Below are 22,535 nucleotides of genomic sequence, written 5' to 3'. Positions count from 1 at the left end.
ATGTCATCCAGGTACACTAACACCCCGCGGTACAGGTGCTTGTGAAGCACCTGGTTTATCATCTGCACAAAAACGGCTGGGGCCCCCTGGAGTCCGAACGGCATGACACGGAACTGGAAACTGCCCAGCGGACAGTTAAACGCCGTTTTCCACTCATCCCCAGCTTTGATCCGCACCCGGTAATACGCCTCCCGTAGGTCTAGCTTCGTGAAGATGCGGCCCGTCGACAGGTGTGCCAGAAGATCTTTCATGAGTGGCAGCGGATACAGATGTTCAACGCAGACCGCGTTGACGCCTCGGAAGTCGACACACAAGCGAAGCGTGCCATCCTTCTTCTCCCGAAACAGTATTGGCGCCGCTATCTTGGATCGGGCAGGTTGGATAAACCCCCTCGCGAGGTTTTTGTCGACGTAACGACGTAGCTCCTGCATCTCGCGAGGCGTCAGCGCGTACATGCGCGGTTTCGGCAGTTTTACGCCCGGCTCCAGCTCGAGAGCACAATCCGTCGTTCGGTGGGGAGGCAGAGTGTCGCACTCTTTTTCGTCGAAAACCTCTGCTAGGTCGGCGTACACCTGTGGGAAGCAGGCTTCCGCCACCCCCTCTGCCCCTTGGACCCGCTCACCACCAGGCCACTCTGCAGGGCCCACATATGCGTGAGGTGGTGGTTGTGGCCCTGTCCCCAACCGCAAGTGCCGGCAACCCTCCCCCCACCAGATTGTGGGACCCCACTTGTCGAGCCATGTCAGTCCCAGAATCACCGTCTCCGTCATTGATGGTACGACAAGGAAGCGCAAAGTCTCCCAGTGGGTCCCCATCTCTAATCGAATAGGACCCGTCACCCGAGTGACTGGAGCCCCCCCCCCAAAAGGGATCCGTCCACTTGCTGGAAACGAAGAGGAGTTGGCAGGCGGCGTACCTCCAATCCCAGCCGAGCAACCACCACTTGGCTGATAAGGCACCGGGTGCTGCCTGTGTCGATCAGTGCTGGGCAAGCCTCCCTACGTCCCGTACGCGGGTTGATGAGTACGACCGGTACTGTGAAGGGCACCACTGGGTCACTCACCATAGGGTCCTCCTCCTCCTCCAGGCTCTCGTAGGGCTCTGGGTCGATGGCCTCGGGTGGTTCGGTGCCGATTGCCGCTGTGGTCATCAGGGATGCCAGCTGGTGAGCTGCTCTTGAGCGCTCCAGCGACTTCCGTGCGGTAGGGCCTTTTCCGGTGGGAGTTGCTGCGGCGGCACGAGGTGCCGGCAGGGGGCAAGCGGCCACTCGGTGCCCCGGCTGATCGCACCGGAAACACCTTATAGCCGGTCTTGGAGGCGGCACAGGTGGGCTAGCCGTTGGGGCCACGGCCTTTCGGCCCTCCTCCTTCGGCCTTTCGGGGGTCCTACGGGTCCCGACCACCCCCTCCGCCTTACCCCTGCATTCGCGCAGCCGGACGTCCAGTTCCACGGTGACCCGGTACCACTCCAGCAGTCGCTCGGGCACTCCACGCACCACGCACGCCCTCCGCAGCGCGCCGTCCAGCCCCGACTGGAAGTGGTGAACCAGCAAGCGTTCCGGCCAAGAGCGGAGCTTACGAGCCACCCGGCGGAACTCAGCGACATACTCCGCTGCGGGCCTGCCTTGTTGTCGCAGCCCCACCACCTCCGCCTCGGCTCTGTGGGTACGGGCCACATCCTCGAACTGCGTCCGCAGTGACTCCAGGAACAACCCGACGTCAGCAAGCTCCCGGGCATGCTCGCCGTACAGGTCAGCCGCCCATGCCGCGGCCTCTCCCTGCAGGCTTGCTGTGATGGCCACCACCATGGCCCATTGGGAGGTATAGGCTGCACCGTACTGGTCCAGGTGGTGGATGGTGTGGCTTAGGAACATGGCAAGCCGGTCAGGATGGCCGTCGTACGTAACCGGCAGTGGTGGAGGGCCCCAGAACACTCCCGGGCCCCAGGGGTCCCCCTGGGCCCTGGGCCCCCTTGTACCTGGCGCTTGGTGCCGCCCGCTCCATGGCCGGGCGGAAGCCCCGGCCGTTGTTGCCCACCTGGTGGCCTCTGCCCGGTCTGACACCCCGGGGCGTTGTCGTTCGGCCTGAACAGCTCCCACCTCCGTCAGCCGTGATGGCGGGGCCCGAAACCTTGGGCCTGCCAGGCGGAAACTGGGCTGGCCCGCCTGGCCGGGTGTCAGCCTCTGTAGTGACCAGCGCCGCGACTCCTGAGCCGGTCCCGCAGGTGACCAAGGTGCAGTGTCTTGATAGCCAAACTCCCCAAAACGGTCCCGCAACACGTCCATCGTGTAGGCCCCTGGGGCCGTAGAGTAGCTCCACTCCTCGCCTTCCTCCTCCGTCAGCCGCCGTTCCCTCCAAGCCGGCACACCGGCCCGTGGACGGCCCTCACCACGGTCTTGGTCCCAACGCTCCAAGGGAGGGCTTTGCCACCCTCCCCCGCTTTGAGCCAGAGACCCTACCTCCCAGCTGTCACCAGCTTCAGCCGAGGCTATAACCCCCTTGGTCTTCGGCCGCACTGCTGGCCCCTCTGGCTCGCCGGGATCAGGGGGAGTTACATCTGCAGCCCCAACAGCCCCTTCCTCCTCGGCTGCCAGATCAAGCCCCGATGGATCCTCTGCCATGCCCAAAGCGTGAGTAACAGCAGTAGGTATCCTAGAAGAACGCTGACTTACTGTCACGACGTCCTCTGCCAGGAAACAAAAGCACTTCCAAAGGAACGGGCGACAAGGTTTATTCCTTCTCCAAAACAAACCGCGGTAAAGTCAGCGTTGAGGCTCCTAGCCTCACCGCTCTTTTAACATTGTACCACACCCTAACCCCACCCCTTCAAAGCAAACCGGCATCCGCCCGCCTCCCCATAAAAACCCCACCCATCACCGTGCATAGCCACCACCCACCGTGTGCGCTGCTGCAGCCTGTCAAGCCCCCTTCCAGGTAAGTATTGTCCTTCCGCTCCCTCGCGAGCCCCATGCCGTGCTGGCGTTGCAGTCGTTAAGCCCCCCCCATGTCCAGTAACAGAGCGTGGCAAAACAGGCACAGTCGCACCCCCCTCCGCAGTAAGCTGGGGCGTGCCCAACTGCTGGGGCGTGCCCATCTGCTGGGGCGGGTCCAACTGTTCGTTGGGTGCAGCCTGTTGCCGCCCGGGCGCCATCCGCAGTCCAGGGTCCGGCTGCCGCAGTCCAGGGTCCGGCACCGGGCCGGTGGGCGCTTGGCGTCGTCCCCGGTGACGAGGTGAACGCGCGCCCGCCGACCGTCCGGGGCCGGGCGCGCTAAACAGCTGTGCGCCGGGCAGCTGCTCGGCGGAATCGCGGCGGCGCGCTTCGCGTAGCCCGGACGAAGCCACGCCCTCCAAGGTCCGGGGAAGGTGCTGCCTGGGCGCGCCGGTCAGCCGAGGACTGGCCAGCTGTTCGGCGGAGCTGCGGCGGCTCGATGTGGCGGAGGATGAAGCCACGCCGTCCAGGGAAGGAGGGGGGTGCCGCTCGGGCGCGCCGATCAGCTGGGGACCGGACAGCTGCTCGGCGCGGCTGCGGCTGCGGCGGCACAGCCAGTGTTGAGGCCCGAGCGGACGGGAGGCCGGCGGGGCTCGACACCTTCTCACTGAATGCCTCTGCGAGGTCATGGTATTCAAAAAGAACGAATGGCTCTAACACTTCACTTTCCTTTAGTGTATTTGCTTATTCTGCTTTCATTTTCCTAATTTGCCAGCTCGTGTCTGGCTTCTCCTGGCTAGCCGCGTTTCTCCTCATTCGCCCACTTGTTGCTGTCCAAATCTACTGACGGATTCCATTTCTTCAACCAGGCTAGTCCTAGGACCATGGTCTTGGTCATTCCAGGAGCCACAATAAAACAGATAGCCTCTATGTGGGTCTCAGCCCTGAAGCTCACTGGCTGTTAGGCAAGTTGCTGATGCCCCCCCCACCAAATAAGGGAACCCTCTAAGCCTCTACTCACCGAGTCCAGCAAAGCCTTATTCCTGAGGAGGGCACCAAAATCTCCACCCAGGTCATAGGGATGATGCCATTAGGTTGGCTTCCCCCTCACTGCCACTTTAATAAAAGATCAAGCCAGGCTTGTGGGTCGGAGTTGCCGTCCCTCCATGTCTTGTTGAGCTGCCCACATTTTCTCCTTTGGCTTCGCAGATGGTTTTTTGGCTTCGGTTAGACTGGGGCTTGTGATGCAGATGCCAGCTGTGATGTGAGGCAGTTGGCCGCTCCCCCTCTTCCTCCCTGGGGCACTGGACACCTCTTGGGGATTTGGGAGGCCAGTTCTCATGCACAACATGCTCCCAGTACTCCATAAGGTTGAGCTCCACATTTGTGGCTAACTAGTACCATGCTCGAAGGTCAGGGGCGCACTCCCCGGGGAAGCAGTTGTGATACAGCTCCTTGTTCAGGCCCTCCTGCAAATGCACCTGACCAGCATGCGCTCAGTCCAGTTTCTTAGGTGAGCTGCCAGGCTACATAAATCTTGGATGTACTCTGCCATTGGCCGTTTGCCTGCCGTAGGCAGTAGATGCAGGTCTCTGCACTTTGGGGTACTGTGGGGTCCCACAATGCCTGCATGAAAACAAGAGCCCCCTCGTTGTGGAGAGACACCAGCCATCCCACTGCATTCCCTTCCAGGTTGGATGTAATGGCATTGACCCAGGCACGCTCATCCAGACACATTGCCCCATGGTGCTCCATGTAGTTCCACACCTGGGTCATGAAGTAGACCACATTGCTGGGTCGCCCATCGAACCAGATTGCTAGGGGAGGTGGTGGTTGGTTCATTCTCACCGATGTATCCAGGCAGCAAGTCCACTGTTGCCAAGGGTACCTGAGCGGAGACCCCAGCTGCTGCTGGGGTTGCGTCTGTTGGTGCCTGCTTCCTCACTGGGGCAGCGACGAGAGCTATTACTCACCTGGTGAGGTTGGCACTATTGGCTGCAGGATGGGAGGAAGGTGGGTGGGCAACTGTTTCATGGCCCCTGTCCCAACTCGTGTGATCGTGACCCTCAGTGAGGTGGCTCCCTGGATCTCCAGCCCACTGAACTTCTCCCTCAGCTGCTCCATTGATGGACTGCAAATTGTGTTTGGGAACTTCCACTTGGCTGGGTCATACCACTCAGCTGTTTGCCTAGCCTTCCATTTGATCCTCCGAGTCACTGTGACCCCAAGGGGATCAGTTGATCCTCTGCTTCCGCTGCCTTCCCCAGTAGCCCGTAGGGCCTGGATAAGCTCCTTCCGTTGCTCTCTCCCCTTTGAGAGTGGGCTGCTGCTTCAGCTTCTCAGCCCTCTGTTTGGAGTGTGTGCTGGCTGTTTGCATCCCGGCTTCAGCTTGGGCTGTTGCTGGGGTCTCTCAAGAGGAGACTTCCCTTGGCTTTGCCCCCCCCCCTTCCGTTCCTTTGTTGGTTGCCGATATCTCGAGGCTGCCAACCTTCTGGTGGGGTCCAGGTAGGCGGCTACTTAACTGGTTTAATGTCAACTGTCCAGTTGGTGTATCCAGAAAAAGAAACTCCTGAGACATTATTTTACCAAGAATATAAACTTTACTGAATAAGCCATATTGGCACAGATTAAGCGAAACCAGCTCTGGGTTTCCTGGGCAAAAGCTAGTATAGCTAATTCCCTTTCCCTATGGACCACCCTTCATTATGTCCACCAATCACTTCTGTGCATTTTGTTATGGGAACTAGCAAACCACACTAGTCCACCTGCTCAATGTGTCCTTGGGTTGGAGCACTCTCATGGGAACAGATGATGCTCAGATGCAACTGCTCCCATCTTTGCATTCCATCACACCTCCTTTTTCTTTGTGAAGCTGCAAGCAAAACGGAATATAGGTGAAAGTGCAAATCAGTTTTGACACATATTCAAAAGCCTTCTTCCAAAAGTACAAAATCACTTTTTCCCTTCAACACTCCAAGCTCAATATATCAAAAACTTCATAGACAAATTCCAAACTTGAATTTAATAACTCATTAACATTCTTAACCTTAATGTCCATGCAAAGAGCAGGTTTACCATGACAGTATCTAATCAAATAGCAAAATATGTCTCTAAAACATGTGTAATAACATTCCTTCAATTTAATACATCATGAATATAAAAACGATGGTCAACAATTCTTAAAAATTTACTGGGGAGTCCAAGAAACCTACAAATAAGTATTTGCTGAACTAACTTGATTTTTAAATTATCAGAAATACACCTTTTTTGAAACCTAAAACCACCAATGTTATAAGATATAATTTTTCCAATACAAATTCCCTGCAATTTATTCAAGTATATGTTTGTCATTTTTAGTACATGTAGAAACTTCCAATACATTTAAAAATTCTAAAGGCTGTGAAAACTTCAGGGCTAAAGTATTAATCAATTTTTGATTATATAGCAATTCAGCTAACTTTTGTAAATTCAAATTCATTTAGCCCATGATTCCCCTCTAAGTTTTTTCCTCCATATTTACAATAAAAATTATTTCAAAGTGTCAGTTTTTCCAGTAAAACTGAAAAAAGTCCTACCAGCTTATGAAAAATTATAACATGTTACAGTTAGCATCAAGAAAATGCCAGGATATCCAAGCTTTCAGTAAGAACTTTGAAACTAAGCCCATAACTGAATATGAAAACTAAACTTTTTAAAGAAATATTTACAGGGAATCAACAGCTTTTACTCTCAACATGCATATTACTTGTTTTACCTCATTTATTCCCCACAAATTCAGGGATACTTTCATCCATCTCTTACTATCTGTTTTATTTGTGTACTATAATAAAATTTTAAAAAAAACAAGTTTTATTAATTTTCCAATTTTACATCAAAATATCAAAGTGTTTAGAAAAGCAACGTGGTGATTGGGTAAACAATAGTCCAGTAACAAAATCATTTGTGCCTATCTCAGGTTAAATAATCTAAAAATTCCCTCTCTGTTTCCCATAGTTACTATATCACAATCAAGTTAATACATTACTAATTATAACAAAATCAGTTAAGGTATTTATCAATATATTTTTAGTAATAGTTATGTCCTGTTTTTAAGATTTTACCCATTTTCAATTACAGTGCTCCAATTTAGCCTTTAAGATCCATAATATTTAAGTTTCGGGTAGCCCAAATTTCCCGTTTCATTACATAATAATTGTCATATCTAAGATATACATATTGCATAATTACATTCTTATTTTATTTCACAAATATATTTCACAATTATATTCTGTTTATCATCCTAATAAAATATCACTTTATTATCATCACTTACTAATAAAATATCCTTTATTAGCTCAATCCAACTTCCATCAGAACTATATTCTAATAGATAATTTTAATTTCCCTTAGAACTCTAAATCCTATATATTAAATCAAATAATCTTTTAAAGTCTCCCCTTGACCCATTAAGTAAAATTTTAGGCTCTTCCATTATAGATAAAAGAAAGAAAAAACAAAACTACTCTGGCTTTCTTTTTGTGCCAAACAGGCTTCCATAGCAGTGCCTTTAAATCCTCAACTGTATCTCCCCTCCTTCCTACACATATTATTTAAATCAAGGGAGACCATCCAGTTGTCAATTTTTCAAAGGAACTGCCCCCTTTTGTAGTCATTAAATTGTTGCTCTAATAATTCAAATCTCTGTGTTTGAATCAGTGTTTGTCATCAGTTCAGTCTGGTCTTCTTCAGTCTGGTCGTCTTCTTCTGGTTTCATCTGGCTTGGGTGAGAGGTCATGTCTAGTGTTGTAGTTGTTGTATGGTTCTCTAGGTTTTCAATACGTTGTAGTTGTAAGTCATTAGAACCCTCCATCTTGGTGTTGTTTTTTTCAGTTTGTGTTGTTTTTTGAATTGCAGTTCTGTAGTTGAGATCAAGGTTTGGCTATCGAAATTCTCAATAGGTTGTACTTGTTCTTTAGAATCCTCTGTCTTAGTATTAATTTCTTCCTCTTCTGTTGCTTTTTGGATTGTAGATTCATTGGTTGAAATCACGACTTCATTTTGTAAATTAAGGCTGGCACCTTTGTCTTTTGAGTCTGGATTTTGTGAGCTCAGTAAATGGAATGATTTTTTCAAGTATGAGTTTATAGTTAAATTGTGGACAGTATTCCTCCATTTCTAAGGTGTTTAGAGATAGATCTTTAGTGGAGGTTATTTTTAATAGAAGTCAGTAAATGTCCACCTCCACTATTCCTGGGAGTTGTTTTCTTCACCAGCTGTTTCAAATTCTTATCTTTTAGATAATGTCAAGGACAGCTAGACTGTAGTCAGGTATCACAGTAAAAGTAAATTTCCTTGCTATACCAGGCTTCACCACAAGATGTCCTTAGTAGCATATAAAATCTTCCAGCTTAACAAACAAATAGGGTATTAGGTCCCCATAGGCATAAAAACTTTTTGGGACCTCAAATATCCAAAAAGTGCAAGTCCAATTTTTAGTTGTTTAATTTAGTTGCATTTTTCTTTTCCTTTCAGAACTTTAAATCCCCAATTAGGCAGATGCCACTGTTCCAAAGGAGGGGGGGATTTTCAAAAAGCTCCCACAGGAAGGTAGTTGTGGAAAAAACGAAAGGTAGGGTCTCACCCAGTTCCTCTGCATTGCTTTTGTCGTGCTTGTTAGTGCTTTTGGCTTTCGGATGGTATGGCTTGATGGTCGGCCATGTTGTTGGCCGATCTTTTCTTTGTCGGTCCAGAGGAGCTGCTCCGGATCAAATGAAGGGGCTGCTGCCTCTCCACAATCAATCAGAGGGCCTCCTCATGGTTGTTGCCCCTCCAGGACAACTTTTGACCCTTTTCAGGATCTCCCAACAGAGGAAAATCGGGCGGTGGGGAGGAGAACTCTCCGTGCACATCCACCAGCGCCAAGAACACAAACCGGAAGCCATTGGTGTAAACTAAATTATCTGTAGATATTTAAATGAAAAGAATAAAAAGCCCTTTTTGTAATCAATAGGAATCTTGTTATTCATTGGATTAAAATTACCCCAAATTATTATATACCTAGATTATATGACATAATACTGTAGAATTTCTATAAAATTGTAAAAAAAATTAAAACATTGAAAAAAACTCTAAATGTCATCTCTATACAAGAAGTTATATTCTGTTTCATACTGTACATGAAATCACATTTTCATTCAAGATACACCTAAGGTTCCAATACTAAATTAAATATTAAATGAAATCCCTGGCATGTGCCCTATTGCATATTGATTACTATATAGAAAGTGATTTGTAATCACTTAAGCAGAGAGATTTCAAGAGCAATTTTTATCCAATAATGTAGCCAAGAAATACGTGCTAATGGAAACCCAATTTTCCCATTACCAGGAAACTTGATTTGTAATATGTCAAATATTTTTTTGCATCTAGTGATGTCAAAACAATGGTTTCATTTTTCTCAGGAGGCAATGATAATAAATCTCAATTCCCATGTTGTTAAAGACTTGACATTTCATAAAACTAAACTATGTGGGGTGACTTATTGCAGATAATACTTTCTGAAACAAATAATAATTGTAAAATCTTGGCATCAGTATTTAACCAAGAAATTGAACAATAGCTCACATAATTCAAGGCTTCTCAGTAACTTTTAAAATAGTTGTTATACTATATAAACTTTAGAATATTAAGCTAGTAAGGCCTCTTTATAAAAGATTCCTGGTATATCTGCAACACGATGGGAGCCAAACTTAGTTCAAATGTTTTCTATTTTGCCCGAGGCAATCAACCAAGTGGTAAGAAAGAAGGGGAATTCAGATACAAAACAGGAGATGTAGGAAGTAAACGCAAGGTCAGTCTGAAAGGACTCAGATGACTATATACACTAATGCTCAAAGTATGAGAAACAAACAGGCTGAACTTTAAGTCCTAATAAAAGGTAAAAGGTAAAGGTAAAAGTTCCCCCGCACATGCGTGCTAGTCGTTTCCAACTCTAGGGGCTGGTGCTCATCTCCGTTTCAAAGCCGAAGAGCCAGCGCTTGTCTGAGGACATCTTCGTGGTCATGTGGCCGGCATGACTAGACACCAAAGGCGCATGGACGCTGTTACCTTCCCAGCCTAGTGGTCCCTATTTTTCTACTTGCATTTTTACGTGCTTTCAGACTGCTAGGTTGGCAGAAGCTGGGATGAGTATCAGGCGCTCACTCTGTTACGCAGCACTCGGGATTTGACCCGCCAAACTACCGACCTTCTGATCGACAAGCTCAGCATCCTAAGCCACTGAGCCACCGCGTCCCTAATACATGAGGGCAAATATGACATTGCCATTATCGAAATTTGGTGGAGATGAAACCTATGCTAGGAACATACAGCTAGAGAAATTTAAATTGTTAAAAAAATGCAGACCTAATAATCAAGAGAAGATGAAGTTACATTTACATATAAGAAATAACTACATCGCTATAGTAATGCAAAAAAAGGGATGAAAACCTCCCTGAATGCATGTGGGTTAACATAAAAGAAAAAGGAATGACATTGCCATAGGTGTATACAGGTAATTGACCGTTCAAAGTTACAATGTCAATGAAAAAAGTGATTTATGACTGTTTTTCAACTCACCACCTTAGCAGTATCCCTGTGGTCATGTGAACAAAATTGAGACGCTTGGCCACTGGTTCATATTCATGACAGTTGCAGTGTCCCCGGTTCATGTGACCACCTTGTGCAACCTTCTAATAAGCAAAGTCAATGGGGAAGCCAGATTCACTTAACAGCCTTTTTACTAAAAACTGCAATAATTCACTTAACAACTGTGGCAAGAAAGGTGATAAAATGGGGTCAAACTCACTTATGCTTAACAACAGAAATGGGGTCAATGATGGTCGAACGTCAAGGACTACCTGTACTACAAACCAACCCACCAACCAGAGGAAACAGACAAACATTTTGCTAATCAGCTAGCTCAGGTGTACAGGAAGCACACTATGGTAGTAATGGGGGTGTAACTACCCTGACATCAACTGTGAGACAAACTGCACCAAATGGAAGATCAAACAGGTTCGTGATGAACCTAGCAGACAACTATATCATCCAAAAGGTAGAGGAGGGTTCAGCTGTGCTGGACAATTCGTACTACTAGGGATGAAATGATAAAGAGGATTGAAGTTTTGGAAACTTTGGGGGAGAACAACCATGTCATATTGGAATTCAACATAATGCAGACACAAGCAACAGAACAAAATTAAACTAGTATCTTAGATTTCAAGAGAGCTGATTTCAACAAACTTAATATGAGCTTGGGAAGGATTCCTTGGATGAAAATCGTAAAAAGGGGAAAAAACTCAAGAAGCTTGGGAAACTCTGAAAAATGAGACTATAAAAGCCCACTCTAACACACCACCACCGAATAAGAAAAGTAAGAGACCATGGTTGCATAAGGATCTCTCTAATAAACTAAAAGACAAAAAGGATAAGTACAGAAAATGAAAAGACGGACACATAACTAAAACAGAATACTAGCAAATAGCCCAGATCTGCAAAGGTGAATTCAGGAAAGCTAAAGCTTAAAACGAATTAAGGCTTGCAAAACATGTCAAAAACAATTTTATAAAGTTTCCTTCAACATGTAAAAAACAAAAAAAAAATCAAGGAAATGATTGGTCCACTAATGGGAGAAGAGAGCAAGGAGGAAAGCAGCTGGGGAAAAGTGAAAATGCTTAATTCTTTGCATATCTTTACACAAAAGGAAAAAAAACCCTTCAACCTAACAAAAATAGCACCATAAAAGACTGATTAGGAATATGTCAAAAAGGCAAGAAAATGGCACAACACCTATCCACTCTACACAAGTTTAAATCTACAGGACCAGATGGTTTACATCCCAGGATTCTAAAGGAGCCAGCAGACGTGATTTCAGAAGTACTAAACTGTATCTTGCAAAAATCCTGGATTACCAGAGGACTGGAAAAGAGATGATGTGGTTCCAATCTTCAAAAAAGGAAAAAAAATGGAACCAGGAAACTACAGACCAATCAGCCTTGGAAGAACCTGGAAAAGATAATCAAGTAACAGATCTGCGAATACCCAGAAACAAGCCAACATGGGTTGGTCAAAAACAGATCATGCCAGACCAACCTTATTGCATTCTTTGACAAAGTGAGTAAATTAGTGGGGCAGCAAAATGCTGTGGACATAGTATACTTGGCTTTCATTCAGAAAGGCAGTTCACAAAGTAGATCACAACCTACTTCTCTTAAGATAGAAAAATATGAATTGGACAGCATCACCACCAGATGGATCTGTAATTGCCTGACCAATTGCACTTAATGTGTAGCCCTCAATGGAACTACATCTATAAGGAGGGTGGCATGCAGTGCTCCAGGCTTCTGTCTTTGGCCCAGTACTGTTGTACATCTTCCCAAACTATTTAGATGAGGAGATAGAAGTGGAACCATTAAATTTGCAGATGACACCAAGACAGATTCATGATGAAAAGGATCGTGACAGACTTGAACACTGGGCCCTATCTCACAAAATCCGATTCAGTGGAAAGAAAAGTCAAGTTTTACAATTAGGCAAGAAAAACCAAATGCACAGGTATAGAATAGGTGGTAACTGGCTCAACAGCAGTAACTGTGAGAGGGATTTAGATGTCCTGGTGGACAACCACTTAAGTATGAGCCAGCAGTGTGCTGCAGCTGCGTAAAAAGCCAATTCAGTCCTAGGCTGCATCAACAGAGGGATAGTATCAAGATCACATGGAGTGTTAGTATCACTTTATACTGCACTGGTTAAGACCACACTTGGAGTAGTGTGTCCAATTTTGGTCACCACAATAAAAAAAAGATGTTGAGCCTCCAGAAAGAGTGCAAAGAAGAGCAACAAAGATAATTTGGGGACTAGAGGCCAAACCATACAATGAATGGTTGCAGGAACTTAGAATTTCTAGTCCAACCAAGAGGACTAGGGGTGACATGATAGCAGTCTTCCATTATTTGAGGGGCTGTCATAGAGGGGAGGAAGGTGGCAAGGTGGTTTAGTACTTAAGACATTGGGCTTGTCAGGCGGAATGCCAGCAGCCCAGCAGTTCAAAAGCACGCAAATGAAAGTACATAAATAAGTACCACTACAGTTGGATTAGAAGACCTCTAAGGTCCCCTCCAACTCTATTATTCTGGATTCTGTAATTCATTACATTAATTTTAAGCAAGCAGGGACATACTTTCCTATTTTTCCACATAGTGCATGTTCAGGATTACAAAGCCTCTTAGTGTCTTGATGTAAGGTTAACTTAACTGACAAAAATGGTGCAGTCACAATTTCTGATCATGGACTTGAAATGTTGTTATTGGTTTTGAGGGGAAAAGGCAGATTATATAGATCAAAGATTGATAGATAGATAGATAGATAGATAGATAGATAGATAGATAGATAGATAGATAGATAGATAGATAGATACAGAGAGAGAGAGAGAGAGAGAGAGAGAGAGAGAGAGAGAGAGAGAGAGAGAGAGAGAGAGAGAACTAGGAAATTCATGACTTGGTGGGTCATCCTTTCAAAGATACTTACTTACCTACCACTAGTGGACCCTTGCACACCCTCCCCGACTCTCACACATTACACCTTTTGCACAGACACCCTCCCCAACTCTCACACATTACACCTTTTGCACAGACACAATTCGCACTGCAGTTCTAACCCTAACCCTAACCCCGCCAACCCACACCTCACTCCTGCGCAGACTTCCTGACCCACATACCATCCCTCATGCGTCCCATGCAACCTCCCTGACTGGCACAACTCTCACATCCTTCCAATCCATATGGTTCATCTCATCCTTCCCAACCCATACAGGGCCTCTCATTCCTGCACACCGTCACATGCCCTCCCTGACCCTTGCTGTGCTTCACTCCTGCCTTTCTTAACCTGCGTTTGGCCTCTCACAGCCTCCCTGGCGCACACTGTGCCTTCCCTGCCCCCTGTGCCCTCCCTAACTCCCTCTCCCACTTGTAAGTCCATTTCAACTACCCGATTAAAAAATTGTTGCCCTATAACTTTTACCCAATTGAAAAGACATGAGAGTTTTGTTAAGTATATAGATAATATTCCACTGCAAGATTATCCAGTTTGTTGAGGGTTATATTTATATGTCTCGTGTGTGTGTGTGTGTGTGTGTGTTTCAGATAAATAAGAGAATGAACTTAACATCTCTACCTCTGGCTGGCCAAGTGGTGCAGTCAATATACTTTTCCAGTGTCTGGAGGCTGCAAGAGCCTGGAAGGGGAATGACTTACGGATTCTGGGAGCTCTCGAAGCTGGGGACCTGTCATGTTTGGCTCTGAACAGGAAGGTATCCCCATACTGCAGATGGTGTTCAAACTGGGGGTCCTCTTAGAGCCTAAATACCTCTGGCAAGTAGCAGATGTAGCTAAGTGAGTCATTGCACAGCTTCATCTTAGCAACCATCCTTAGACAGCAAGAGTCTGCTAACAATCTCTCAAGTTTAGTGACCTCCCACTGAGATAATTTCAACAGATTTTTACATAAGGACAAAACAACATGGGTATGCCTTGCTCTGTTCACCCACATAACGCATATACTTCACAGTTTTCTTTGGTTGATATGTTTAGCATAATAAAGGGAAAATGTACAGTCACATTTTTCCACATGCAGATGTAACAAACTGGCTTGCCCAAAATTAAAAAGCTTTATGCTTTCCTTTTTCCATATACTAGTGGAAAGGAAAGCAGCATAAAAGCTTAACTGCTTTTGTTTTCATCTAGTCCTTTAAACCCTTGCTTGGATTGCCTAAATATGCTCAATATTTATGCACATACACAGTACATATTTAGGCAGTATAGCCAGAATAACCAAACATCTCACAACTATATTAAAAATAAAATGCATCTCACAGCTGGTAGCAGAACTACATATTGACCGGTTGTACACCATCCTTTATAGCAGAAGTTTATACTGTAGAAGATATTCCAAATTCTGCAGAAAAATAACCAAAAGAACCAATCAAGAACCCTAAATCACTTTTTTCTCGCACTGTTACTTTGAAATTAGTTTTGTACTTATGTTATTATGTAACCCTAACCCTAACCCAAAAGCACTATTCTGAGCTTACAGAAAATATGAGATGACCAGGCTCATACATCATAAGCTGTGGGACCCCAGCTGTTGCCAAAGCATGCAACTCCCAGGACAATGGGATTACATTATGATCAGGGATGCCAGGAATTACATAATTCAGGAACAGCTGGAACATTTACAGATTGCCTATCTCTGACTTAGCATGATCTATGAATCTAGTCACAGAAATGAGCGACAAAACTCTCAGCCACAAGATGGCAGCAACCTTATAATGCTATTACATTTATTTTTAAGACTGCTATCAATATAATAGCATTGGATACTTATCTGGCAGAAAGCTATAGGGAGATTTAAACACAAATATTCCCTTACTGAAAAGCCACGCTTATCTGTTCTCTGCCAGTTTTGAACCTTTCTGACCGTTCCTAATTGCTTATATTGTAAAAATCATCCATGCCCCAACCATTGCCATCTCAAAACCTAGCTGTCTTAGAAAACAGTATCTGTTCAGAGGATTTTCCTAATTCTTTGCATTTTTTTCCTGTATTTTTCCATCATTTTTTACAAGCTTTTCAGTCCCTGAAAGCAGCAAAATGAAAGCAAGAAATGTACTGCTTTACCTGTCTCATAATCTTTTTTTCCAACAGAACAAATATGATTGAGTAATCCAAATCTTACTGGTTTTTGCATGTCTTTCTGAAGAAAAGCAAAACACTAATCTAGAGCTCCACTCTCGCTGAAGAAATGTTTTCAATTCTGTTCTATTCTGTTTTCAAGAAACAAATTCAGGCCAGATTTAGCGGTCCTGGTATACAAATTCAGTAGTTTATTAGTGCATCAAAATACCAAGGTGGGGGTTGACATGATGCAGCCAGTTACATAAACCAGGTTTTTCGTATCTTACGCATCTCTGAATGTTTAACAGTAGGGGTTCGAAATCTCTGCTTTCAACTATTCAGTCCAAGCACAAGGAGCTTATTGTGCTCTTCTAGCCGTGAGCATCTCCCGGATATTATCTTCAGCTTCTTTTACACTCCGTTCCAAATACGATTTTCTTTGCTGAAAGACAAAAAAAAAATAATAATGCAATAGTGGTAATAGTAACAAGAGCATATAAGATAGGGAGAGATAGGCCAGCAAGCATTGGAATCAGCAAGAAAACAGACTATTACCACGAAACAGAAAAAAAAACATTTTAAGATTCACTTAGCAAAATCTTTTTAAGCACTGCAAATCAAACTCTGCCCTGAACTTTCCACAGTGTCAAAAATTATATTTAATAAAATGTTTTTCCATGCATTTGACAAAGTCACATTAAAGACTAAACTATTCTTCAGACACAGAAGTATCTAAAATATACATATCATCAATATGTAAAGAAAAATATATACAGTATTTTATAATGACCCAAAAATACTCAAGAAATACCATATATACTTGAGTATAAGCCGAATTTTTCAGCCCACTTTTTGGGCTGAAAAATTCCACTTCGGCTTATACTCCAGTCAACAAAAAAACTTACCGAGGACTTGTGCGCGGCCGAGGCTTTGGTGCTTCCGGGATCGCGCGCACCTCTCCCAAGCCACCGCCGTCCGGAGACCTGCTGAAGTTTGGGGAGGTTTGGGGAGGTGCGCGCGCACCTCCCCAAACCTCCCCAAACGTCGGCAGGTCTCCGGACCTCCGCGCCCTGCCTGCCTGCTTCTTTCCGCTGCGGAAAGAAGCAATTAAGAAAAAGAGAAAAAGAAAAAGCTCGCTCTCTCATCTTAAGAAATGAAAGCTGTAAAGACTTCAGCCTATCCTAAGGAGTAGGTGACGCTTGCAAATTATTTTGAAGCCTGGTTATGGAGTACAAACATTTTCCTCTTTTTGCTATGATTTAATTTTAAAAAAAATATCAAAAGGGTACTTAGCTGCTCCTCGCTTTACTTATACTTGGCAGACAAAGTGCTTATTCTTTTTCATATTGTAGAGTAAATTCCAAATAAAGTCAGTCCAACCAAGCCAGTTCTTTAGCAATCCTAGTCTCCCTCTCTTATCCTTCTTCAAAAGTAATCAGATGCAGAATGTGCTACGTACTGCTAAAATGCCTTATGATTCGCTCCAAAACTCCACCGAAGCTCAGTATTTATCCACTAAGCCTAAGTCAGGAACAGCAGGGATGTGAATGCTGCTTAGCAGCCCAAGTAGGAAAAAAATATATCAAAGGATAACTGATGCAAAGCAGCAAGCTAGGATTCCATTCACCTAGAGCCGTGGTGGCGAACTTATGGCAAGCGTGCCACAGGTGGCATGCAGAGCCCTCTCTGTGGGCACGTGCGTCGTCGCCCCAGTCCTTGGCCTTCAGCTGGGTTTTATAAAACCTTTTCGCTTTAGGCCTCCACCGCTGTGTGCAAAAAAAAAAAAGGTTCAATCAATCAATTTCAACTTCTCACGGGGGAAAAAAAGATCTCGCAAAGTTGGAACTGACTTGAGTTTTTAGTCCCACCCAGTCCCGCAGCCACGCCCACCCAATGGGCCACGCCCACCCGGCACTTGATGATACATAAGTGGGTTTTGGGTTGCAGTTTGGGCACTTGGTCTCTAAAAGGTTCACCATCACTGACCTAGAGCCACGTGGAAGATTCTAAAATAGCACCACACAGAAGAGATACATTTTGTTCAAATCATGTCTTGCTTCAAGCACTTCATACTCAAAACTATTTTGCACAACCTTTTTTCAGACTTCCCGGTGTGAGGCTCACTTCCCAAACCCTTTAGAGGGCACTGTTGAACCACATCCAAACTCAGGTGCTATCACAACTATCCTACTCAGAGAGGGGGGGGGAAGAGAGAGGAAGGGAAGGAGAGAGGGAAAGAGGAAAAAAAAAAAAAAAAGAGAGAGAGAGAGAGAGAGAGAGAGAGAGAGAGAGAGAGAGAGAGAGAGAGAGACTATCCCCTTTTTCCTAAGAGCAACCTTGCAGCCCTTCACCCCTCCATATTTCTTCTTTCATTTCTCTTTCTTCTCTTATTTGGAATACCATGATAATCTTTTTTTTTTATTACATTTATATCCCGCCCTTCAAGCTTTAGCAGTAGCCTCTTGAAGCTATTCTGTCTCCAGCTGTGAATTCTGACTTTACCTATAAAGCCACTTTCACAATTTCCTCTTTAATATAGGTAGTCCTCGACTTACAACATAGTGACCGTTCAAAGTTACAGCGGTACTGAAAAATGTGACTTATGACCATTTTTCATAGTTGCAACCTTTGCAGCATCCCCACGACCAGGTGATCAAAATTCAGATGCTTGGCAACTGGCTCATATTTATGACCTTTGCTGTGTTCCAAGGTCAGGTGATCACTTTTTGCAACCTTCTGACAAGATAAATGAATGGAGAAGCCAGATTCACTTAACAACCAGATTCTAACTTACCAACTGCAGTGATTCACTTAACAACTGTGGCAAGAAAAGTTGTAAAATGGGGCAAAACTCATTTTACAACAGAAATTTGGGGCTCAATTATGGTTGTAAGTTGAGGACTGCCTGTACTAAGACTATATTAGACATATCATCAGGCAGGTAACATTTGCTAATTTTAGCTTCAAGTATTTCCATCTGAGTACACATAACTAAGCATGAAAAGTCTTTAGAAATCTTCAATCAAAAAATAAATCTTATGGCAATTTTGAATTAATTCAATATGACCATTATAATACAGAAGAATGAAGAAATAGAATTCATTATTAAAAGATACTGCACAATATTGTGCTGAGACATTATTCTTGTCAGAGGATCACAGATATCATTCCTCATGAAATAAGCTTTTTGGGAGAACATAATCTCAGCTAGAAACTGAGCTGGCCATAGTGTATGATGACTTTGTGCAAGTTAATAGGCAATGAATATAAATCAATGAACACATTCAAGAAGCACAGACACTCTTTATTCAGCAAGATTGCACTAAATTTTGTTTAGGAAATAACAACAACAATAAAGTTGGAAGGGGCCTTAGAGGTCATCTAGTCCAACCCCCCTCAGGCAGGAAACCCTATACCATTTCAGACAAATGGCTGTCCAGTCTCTTCTTAAAAACGTCCAGTGTTGAAGCATTCACAGCTTGTTCCACTGATTAATTGTTCTAACTGTCAGGAAATTTCTCCTTAGTTCTAGGTTGCTTCTCTCCTTGATTAGTTTCCATCTTGTTACTTCTTGTCCTGCCCCCAGGTCCTTTGGAGAATAGCTTGACTCCCTCTTCTTTGTGGCAGCCCCTGAGATATTGGAACACTGCTATCATGTTGCCCCTAGTCCGTCTCTTCATTAAACTAGACAAATTAAAAGACTGACAATATATTTTGTGTTACCCTTCCTCCTCCTTTCCCCATATCAATTTTCCCAACTTCCAGTGTTGGGAACTGGAACACTGTACATAGCACATAGCCAAAAATGCTATTTTCCTGGTTTTTTGGTGGGAGAGGGGGCTTTGGGGGAAAAAATCCTCATAATTTAGTACTAATGTAAAGTATACAACAAAACTGGCTAAGAGAAGAATCCAGAGTAGACATGGCATACATGGCTAGTTTTGTGGCTAACAACTTCAATCAGGTAACATGCTACTTTCAGTACATTTCTACAAGAACATCTAATTTCAATACACAGTAAAATCTATAAGTAATTGAGTTTGGACAAGAAAGAATTCAGACAAGTCACTCTGCAGGAATTCCACACACCCAGGAAGTATCAATGAGTCAGACTTCAGAATGTCAGATTTCTGAAAACTAATTTTTAATAGGATTCTTACCAGGCAGTCATTGAGTTACAATCATTCATTCAGCAATTGTTTAATACCACTGAAGGGATGAAGGGATGTTATGAGTGTTGCAATGTCGCATTCAGGTGCTAGGCAACTAGCTTGTATTTACATGCCCTCTTCCCTCAGCTTCCCTGTGATTGCAATACACATGAACCCCCACTCTTTCTTTTTTTTATTGAAAAGTTTTACAAAATTTTAATAATAAAACCGCCCCCCTCCCCATCAACCCTCCCCCCTTCCCCCCCCCACTTCCCAAAGCAGAATACAGGGTATTACATATAGCAATCTTATGCAAACATATGCTAAATATCTATTACAACGTTAACAAACCTTCCACCCTTTAACTCCCTTATAACAAAACTAAAGTGATTATAATAACACTTCTATAATTGTTAAGAATTATTCATATGCTATTTGAAACTTTTTAGTCCCATATTTGTTTTGAATATAATCAATCCATCTTTTCCATTCCAAAATATATTTTTCTTGTGACTGTTCTTTCAAATATGCTGAAACTTTTGCCATTTCAGCTACGTCCATTACTTTAAGTATCCATTGTTCTATTGTAGGTAAATCTTCTTTCTTCCAATGTTGCGCCACCAACAATCTGGCTGCCGTTATTAAGTGTAACATTAATTTAGTTTCTATAACAGTACAATCCGAAATAATCCCCAATAAGAATAGCTGCGAAGTAAATCTTATTTTTTTTCTTAAAAACTTTCTAAAAAATCCACCATATTTTTATCCAAAAGGCTTTAACATTTTTACATGTCCACCATATATGATAATAAGTTGCCTCTTCACTACCACATCTCCAACACTTAGGTGGTTGATTTGGATACATACATGCACTCTTTCCACAGCTTCTCTGTGCTCACACACACACACACACACACACACACGTACCCCATGCCCCCTTTCCTTGGTTTCCCTGTGATCACAGGCACACACACATGCACAGACACATTCAAGCTTTCCACGGCCTTCTTGCACTTGCACACGCACAAGCCTCACACACACCGTTTCCATGGTCCCTCACACACAGGGAGATGACCCTCCCTGCTTTTGCACACCACAATCTCCCTGCAATCACATGCACCCTGCACCCAAATTCCCCAGCCTTTCTAAGCTTGCACCACAGGGGGAACCCCCTCCCTCTCATGCATGGCCTATGCTGGCCCTCCCGAAATCTTTGCCTCACTCCTGCACTTCTTACCGAGTCCCTCTGCTCCTTTCTTAATGACCCAACATATCCTGGGATTAGGCAATCAGAACTGCCTGGATTGCCACTTGATGTGATCGCATGACATCCCACTTTACTACCATGTCGCTTAGAAACCCCAGTCCCGGACCCAGTTTTAACTTAAGGACTGCCTGGATATGTGCTTATTATGCCAAATACTAAACTAGTTAGGATGGTGACTAGTGGATCTCAGGTACCTGTTTAAATATAAAATAAGCCTTGTTACTGGGAATTTTGCCATTATATCATCTTTGTATTTATTTACTTATTAATCAAATTTACATGGCCACCCATCTCACAAAAAGCAACTCTGGGAAGCATACAATTGAACAAAACCATATGTAAAAATAATCATTATAAAAATATAAAAACATTAAAAATTAGAATACAAAAAAATTTAAATATACAAACCACACGGAGCGAATAAATATATCAACCACAGAAGAGTCATCCAAGAATGTCTCTGGTTCCCTGGCATCCCCCAGACCACGTGACATAATCAGGTCTTGAGGAACTGCTGGAACATTTAACAGAGATGGAACTAACCTGACTTGGTATCTTTTCTCTGCCCAATCTAATGGGATGGGCAGATGTAATTGGGGAGAGATGGTCCCTCAGAAGAACCCAGTCCCATGTGCCATTAAGGGCTTTAAATGTTAAAAACTCCTCTTAAATTGGACCTGGAAACAGACTGGCAGCCAATGCAGCTCATGTGCTCTTCTGGAAATTGCCCATACTGTTTCATTCCGTACCAGCTGAAGTTTTCAGATACTCTTCAACAGCAGCTGCATGTAGAGCTTATTACAGATAGGCCAATATGTAGATGACTAGAACATCAGTGACTGAGCAGAGCCTCCCAATCCAGGAATGGGCCCAACTGGAGCACTAGATGAAGCTGTGCAAAGGTCTCCAAGCCACAACTGCCACCCGTTCCTTGAACAAGAATTCTGAATCTAGAAGAAACTCCAGATTGAACAATAGGTCTGTCTGGCAGGGGAATCTCTAGGAGGGCCAACACAATCTTGTAAGTCTGAAAGAACAAACTTCCCAACTGCTGCTTTTAATTGCTTGATCCATTAGGTCCATCAGAATGAAACTGTCAAAAGAAGTATCAGAGCTGCCATCCTTCGCTCACACCTATTGTGCTGGACCAGTATATAGTCAGCTGGTCCATTATTACAGCTAGTTTAGGAATTAAGAACTGTGTTACAGTATTAGCATTTTCAGGGTTAATGCTGTATCCTTAAGAGAACTGTATGTAAGAACATTTAGCATTCAAAGGTTAAATGCCGTTTCCTTAAGAGATGGCTTCTGGGAAATGTAGTCTAGTTGTTAGTTAGGCCTATATCTTATCTAGTCAGTGGGAGGAGCTTCAAAGTTTATTGCAGGACATCCTAGCTACGTGCCAGGTTGTAAAAGCTTTTGTTTTAATCAACCATCATGCACGCTTCGAATAGCATCCGTAACAATACTCAGCAATGCTTAGCTGAGATGGAGCAAAC

General features: G+C 44.2%; 1 protein-coding gene and 1 long non-coding RNA gene across 2 annotated transcripts in view; one reads left to right on the top strand and one right to left on the bottom strand.

Moving 5' to 3' along the window:
* Positions 1 to 5,787: 5,787 nt before the first annotated feature.
* Positions 5,788 to 9,022, top strand: LOC308664737. Its single transcript, XR_014025732.1, has 2 exons — positions 5,788 to 7,806; positions 7,867 to 9,022. It is a non-coding gene; the product is annotated as an uncharacterized lncRNA (long non-coding RNA).
* The window catches only part of PFDN1 (prefoldin subunit 1), a 49,193-nt gene continuing 33,418 nt past the window's right edge, over positions 6,761 to 22,535 (bottom strand). Inside the window, exons 4-5 of the mRNA XM_081322201.1 lie at positions 14,818 to 16,060; positions 6,761 to 8,868 (exon numbers count right to left, since the gene is read on the bottom strand). Of these exons, the coding sequence (XP_081178327.1) occupies positions 15,977 to 16,060 (84 nt within the window). The 3' untranslated portion in view covers positions 6,761 to 8,868; positions 14,818 to 15,976. The remainder of the gene's footprint in view (positions 8,869 to 14,817; positions 16,061 to 22,535) is intronic.

This window comes from Vipera berus, assembly GCF_964194415.1.
Source record: "Vipera berus genome assembly, chromosome: 3".
Taxonomy (NCBI): domain Eukaryota; kingdom Metazoa; phylum Chordata; class Lepidosauria; order Squamata; family Viperidae; genus Vipera; species Vipera berus.
Note: the sequence above shows the minus strand (reverse complement) of the source record. Positions and strands in the feature narration are given on the sequence as shown.